Source organism: Galeopterus variegatus, unplaced genomic scaffold (genome assembly GCF_000696425.1).
Source record: "Galeopterus variegatus unplaced genomic scaffold, G_variegatus-3.0.2 Scaffold3876, whole genome shotgun sequence".
In the NCBI taxonomy this organism is placed as follows: Eukaryota; Metazoa; Chordata; class Mammalia; order Dermoptera; family Cynocephalidae; genus Galeopterus; species Galeopterus variegatus.
Window position 1 is genome coordinate 18,982 of NW_007729987.1, and position 6,263 is coordinate 25,244.

A 6,263-nucleotide genomic window follows, 5' to 3' on the forward strand; every position below is an offset into this window, starting at 1 on the left:
GTGGTGCTGACAGCACCAAGTCAAGGGTTAAGATCCCCTTACCAGTCATCTTTAAAAAAAACAACAACAACAACAACAACAAAAAGAAACATCCATTATTCATACTAACTTAGAGGGAATAAGGCAATTACTGATAATTTCAAGGGTAGTAAGTTTCCCACTGTCACAGTCTGAATTTACAGTACACCAGTGGTATATACTCACCTTTCTTCACCTGATAGAGCATAGTTAAGGTGTCTTCAGTGGTTAGTGCTGTGACATGTAGGTTATTAACAGTTGCTATCTGATTGGCCAAGGCGGTAAGTTCATGAAAATGAGTTGCAAACATGCAAAAAGCACCAATCTTTGTTGCAATGTAATCTGATATAGCCCATGCTAATCCAAATCCATCGTAGGTAGAGGTCCCTCTTCCCAATTCATCTATGATTATTAAAGAATCTTTGGTTGCAGACCTGAAACACATAATTATATGAAAATTTTTCATGGTATAAAATGTGGTGATGCAAAAAACAAAATTAAAACAATACACTGGGAAAGATATGCCATAAACATAGCAAATTAATTATCTTTATAAAAAATTCAAGATTCAATAAAAAGCACTAAAACTTCAATAGAAAATTGGCATGGACATGAACAAATGATTGATGGAAGGAGAACAAATAGTGAATTAACATTTTTTAAGTTACCAATCACACTAGTAGTAATCAAAGAATTTTCAAATAAGGCAGTTATCATTTATTTCATGCCAATCAAATTAGCCAAGATTTTTAAAAAACAAAAACCGAACGAAGATGGGACCAGGGCTGTAATGATAAAGACACTTGTATTCATTGCAGGTGGTCATGCAAATGTGTATGCCTGCCACAGCCCTACCTGTACCACATATTACCATTCTTTTCTATCTTTAACCAAACGTAAGGATGGGAAGCTTTTTTTTTAATTAGTGAATTTGACGTCTTTCATGTGCTGATTAGTTATATATTTCATTTTCGCATCTTTTGCTTATTTCTTTAACTTTTTTATTTATGAATATTAATCTGTTGCCTAATCACTATACAGAATATTTGTATTGCTTTTTTAATTCCTCACAAACAATAGAACCTCTCAGAAGTTTGATTTAAGTTGATTTACACATAATTTACTAAGGACCTACTACATGCAAAGTACTTTAGAAGATACCAAGAAAGAGAAGGCATAGTCCCTGCCTTCAAGGACACTTCTAAAAAAGTGTAATAAGACAAAAGATTTCAGTAACTTCTAAAATAATTTAATAAGTTATAGGCATATCAAAGAGTAGGAGTTCAGAGAAGAAACACCCTCAACCTTAGGCTTATGTGACTAGAAAAATCATCAGAGAAATAAAATTTACATCATTAGGGCCTTAAAGATTGTGAAGGACTTGGATAAAGCACAAAAAGGACCATTCCAAGTAGCATGAACAGCACAAGCAAAAGTACGGTAGCGGGGAAGATTTATAAGACGACCTATTATCCAAAACCTTAAATAGACAACTTTAAAAATCAAAGTGAGAGCTGACTGGTTAGCTCAGTTGGTTAGAGCACAGCCTGGTAACACCAAGGTCATGGGTTCGGATCACCATACCGGCCGGCCACCAAAAATATATATAAATAAATAAGTAAATAAATAAAAATCAAAGTGGTTTTCCACGACTATCACTAATCACCCTTTTAAGATAATACAAAGTACATAAAGTTCACAGGAAAACAACTATTAAACTAAGATAAGTGTTCTCAGATGTTTTATAGACAAATCAACAAATATTACTTCTCACAAGATAGGAACATTCATTTCCATTGTCAGGGGACTGGGACACGCACTTACCTGAGAATAGAAGCAGTTTCCAACATTTCAGCCATGAATGTGGAGACTCCTTTCAACTGACTGTCACCAGCCCCTACCCGAGCCAAGATACAGTCCACAATGGACAATTCTGCTGATTCACACGGCACAAAACACCCAATTTGGGCCATGAGTACTATCACCCCAGTTTGGCGAATATATGTAGATTTACCTCCCATATTGGGACCTATAAGACAAAATAAATCAAAAAGATTATAATTTCTTTCTGCTACTAATAAATGGATGGTTAACTCTAAACTGTACATTGATGCTTAATCACCTAGATCACACTAATATGGCACACTAGAGGCAGAACCCAAAGACATGGACAAACAAAATTACTGCCCATACTACCCCTAAAGCAATGCTATTATTTCTTCTGACAAACCTACACTGGGCTCTTTATCAAGAGAAGCCATGAAAAATATGCTTTACCTGTAACTGGATTATGGCCTAGAAAGACCATACATATATTCTCCCACAGCTCACAGAACTACAGGCAGGCTAATTTAATGACTTCCAGAAAAGTAGTACAGGCCTAATTGATAAATTAACTTAATACTGTTACTTACTAATAAATGGGGCTCCTGGTCAACAGATTAGTACGGTCAAATTTTTCAAATTGTTTAAACTCTACACTAAAGCCAAAAGACATGACCCTTCTTTTGGAAAATGTGCAACTTATTTGTTGGGGTTATATTATATGAACTTGAAAACCCATTTGGGGAAACAATATAATCATTGAATGTTTCCCAAATATATTTGCCCAAAAACTCCTATTTCCCTTTTTATTCTCTAGAACCTGGTTAAGATCTCTCAAAACACCTCAGCTGAGACTTGCCATGTTAGTCTATATGCAAGGCTACCTTTTTTGAGTTTCATGTGAACATATGATGCCCTGTCTTAAAAGAATTGCTACTATAAGCTGAGGTTTTTCCAGCAGCCAAATTCTGCCTGGCCTTCAATAACCTCACTATTGACAGGACTGGCTCAAAGGTAAGCTTTGAAGATGAAGGGGTTTTTTAAATGCTCTGAACCCCTGGAACAGAGGTTTCACATGAATACAATATTCTCGCATAAGCCTTATCCCCACTTCCAAATCTTCTCTCTAATACAAATGTGAATATATTACTAACTAGTATAAATATCATGTTCTTTTTCTAATGTCAAGGACTGGGATTTTCTTCATCAATTTAAAGTATATTTCTACTTCAACCTAAAAAAAGAGAAATGTTACCACCCCAATAAGCTCACGAGCTAAGTGTTTTGTTTTGTTTTACCAGTAATAATGTGGAACATCTGTTTATCTTTTTCAAAGTATACATCATTAGGAATAAACGCAACTTCATCTTGAACTTCTACACAAGCGTGTCTGGATGCTTTCAATATAATTCTTCCTTTTCCTTTCTCCAAAATGACCGGTCGTACATATGGAACAGGGGCTCCATTTGACACATGAGCAAAGCTGACAACAGCATCTAGCTGAGCTAACACATCATTGAGTGTCTGCATTGGTTCTACATAGCCTGTATAAAAATAAAGACAGAAAATGTACATGGGAATATTGAATAATAAAAATAGATATAAACTATAAAAATAAGAATAAATTGAACTCCTTCATTTGTGAATTCAAAACCCATTTCCTAATTTATATACTTTACATGCTGGCTGGTTAGCCCAGTGGGTTATAGCACAGACTTATAACATCAAGGTCACAGGTTTGGATCCCCATACTGGCCAGCTACCAAAAAAAAAAGAATGATTAATTAATACACTTAAAAAAAATTAACAAGTTTGCTGTACGAAACATGAAAGAAACACCTAAAACTCAACACGGGGTTAAAATGTGTTGCTATATCCTTCCCTACTGTGAACTGATTTCAAAAACAGAGTGTGGTGGTGGGCCGGCCCGGTGGCGCACTGGATAGTGCGCCGCTTGGGAAGCGCGGTGGCACTCCCGCCCGAGGGTTCGAATCCCACATACAGACCGGTTTGCGCTCACTGGCTGAGCGAGGCGCGGGAGCGACACCGAGGGTTGCGATCCCATTGCCGGTCCCCGGTCCGGTACGGGGGCAACACTGAGGGTTGCGATCCGTTGCCGGACACGGAAAAAGACAAAAAAAAAAAAAAGAGTGTGGTGCCCTCCCTTTCCAAAATCCAGTAAAATATAAAACTGTAGAGCTGTTTATAAAGAAATGAAGTAGAGTTTAAAAAGATACTATTAAGGAAAAGCTTTCATAATATATGAGTTAATAAGGTAAGAGAAACAGGTGAAAGTAATATCTGAGGCACACCCTCAATTTAAAGACACACCTTTTCCTAAATTTTAAGAACTGAAACCAGGGTGGTGCCTCACAATTATCACAAGAAATGTGCAAGTATCAGGCAGCAAGTTGTTATGTGACTGTCAAGGCCTGTGCACATACAAACTGACTAAGACGTCAGTTGAGTTTTTTGTGTTTTTTTTTTTTTTTTTAAAGATGACCATTAAGGGTATCTTAACCCTTAGGTTGGTGTTGTTAGGCACCACACTCAGCCAGTGAGCGAACCAGCCATCCCTATACAGGATCTGAACCCGTGCCCTTGGTGTTATCAGCACTGCACTCTTCCAAGTGAGCCATGGGCCGGCCCAGAGCTTTATCCTTTTTCAAACGTACCACATGCAGAGAATGTCAGCATACATTTTGATCCCTAATTGCCACTTAAAACATTTTCAAAACTCTGCTAGAGCATTAAAACTAAAAGCTATTACGTACATTAAAAGTCCCTGAAACATGCTAACCAACACATGTGGAGGCAGTAACAATGATCAAAAATTTCAGAATAGAGTCTAAATGTTAACATGTCAGAGGGGTTGGTGTAATAGACCCACATCACATGTCAAAAGTTTCACTGGACATTCAAGAGAAGTGTTTAATTAAAGTAAAACACAAAATTATGAATTTAATCATATGGCAGGAAATTTGACTCATTTGGATTCCCTATATGCTGCATTCCCTCAAGCCTCCTTTAAACTAAAACAGATACTGTCCATTTCTTTTCTGTTTCATGACATTTTTAAAGAGTTCCTGATTTTCTTCTTGTTTTGATCAGATTAAATATTTTTGTCAAGAACACTACATAGGTAATATTGTGTCCTTCCCTCTGTATCATATCAAGAAGCACATTGTCATGTGTCCCATGATCGGTGATGCGAACTTTAATCAGTTGGTTAAGGTAGTTTGTTAGGATATTTTTGAAAGGCACAATAAAGGTTACAGTCAGTAGATACATGGTGGTAGGCAAAGCCTTCTAGCTTAACACATCACCACGTACCCTGTGCTAAACATATTCATTCCAATCTAAGGGCAATACCATGGCAATGATGCCATGTAGTGCTGTCCCTTTAATTACAAGATAATCACCTCAAATGGTGCCTCTGGAACGGATTCTGAAAATCTAAAAATGGCACATAGAACTCAAAAATTTATATTTTATATTTTAATTTATATTTTCTTTTTAGTGATATTTATATCCATAACCTAGAGCATAAGCCCATAGATGATCCAAGATATTACTGCCTTGTAGACCTTAATGTTTCCTTTCCCTGTTAAAACTATAGTAAGTTTTGTGCTCTTCTGCACATCTTTGTTTTTTAAGGTATTCCCATTCCTTAGCTTATTCCTACATGAGCATTATCTTTTTATGTATGAGAGTAATTTCCAGTTACAATTCCTACCATAATACAGTATATGTTGTTTTACAGGTATCCTAGCATATTAAATAGTCAGTGTGTAATGGCTTTAAAAAAAAACACAGACCATAAAACAATATTCTTCAAACACCTAATGTTCTTCTATTACAAAAACCAGGTCATAGTCATAACATTTAATGTATTGGTTTTACTAAATTTACCTGAAGAAATATTGACAATTTCTTTAACAATGGCATCCTGAGCTTCCTCATACTCGGTTTTATTTTTGGTATATTCTTCATTGAAAGAACTCAGTTTACTGCAAATCAAGATAATGGTGTTATTAAAAATATCAAAACATCTACTAGAAGTAATGTGCACTACATAAACATATCTAGAGTATCTATTCTATGAAGCATTAAAACTATGATAATTAAAACGGAAATACAGGTAGAAAATGGGCAATTCAGAGACAGATGTGGCTAGAATTCAGTTTATTAATCTCCTTCTATGCTGTTTAGAACAGTGCACCAGCACAATTCTTGCTATACTATTTATTCCCTAGAGTGAAATTCTGATCTGTGACTTTGTATAAAATACTTAAATGAAATCCTTATTTAGGATGGGAGCCATCTACCCTTTACACACACACACACACGCGCACACACACACGCACACATGACAGTATATCTCATTACTGTAGCACTACTATCATTTGATACTGAAAGTT

At 36.1% G+C, this 6,263-nt stretch overlaps 1 protein-coding gene across 1 annotated transcript in view; it reads right to left on the reverse strand.

The window, feature by feature from the left end:
* MSH2 (mutS homolog 2) overlaps nucleotides 1-6,263 on the reverse strand; it is a 79,978-nt gene that overhangs the window by 4,214 nt on the left and 69,501 nt on the right. The window contains exons 11-14 of the mRNA XM_008586202.1: nucleotides 5,755-5,852; nucleotides 3,141-3,386; nucleotides 1,843-2,047; nucleotides 205-452 (exon numbers count right to left, since the gene is read on the reverse strand). Coding sequence (XP_008584424.1) covers nucleotides 205-452; nucleotides 1,843-2,047; nucleotides 3,141-3,386; nucleotides 5,755-5,852 — 797 coding nt within the window. The remainder of the gene's footprint in view (nucleotides 1-204; nucleotides 453-1,842; nucleotides 2,048-3,140; nucleotides 3,387-5,754; nucleotides 5,853-6,263) is intronic.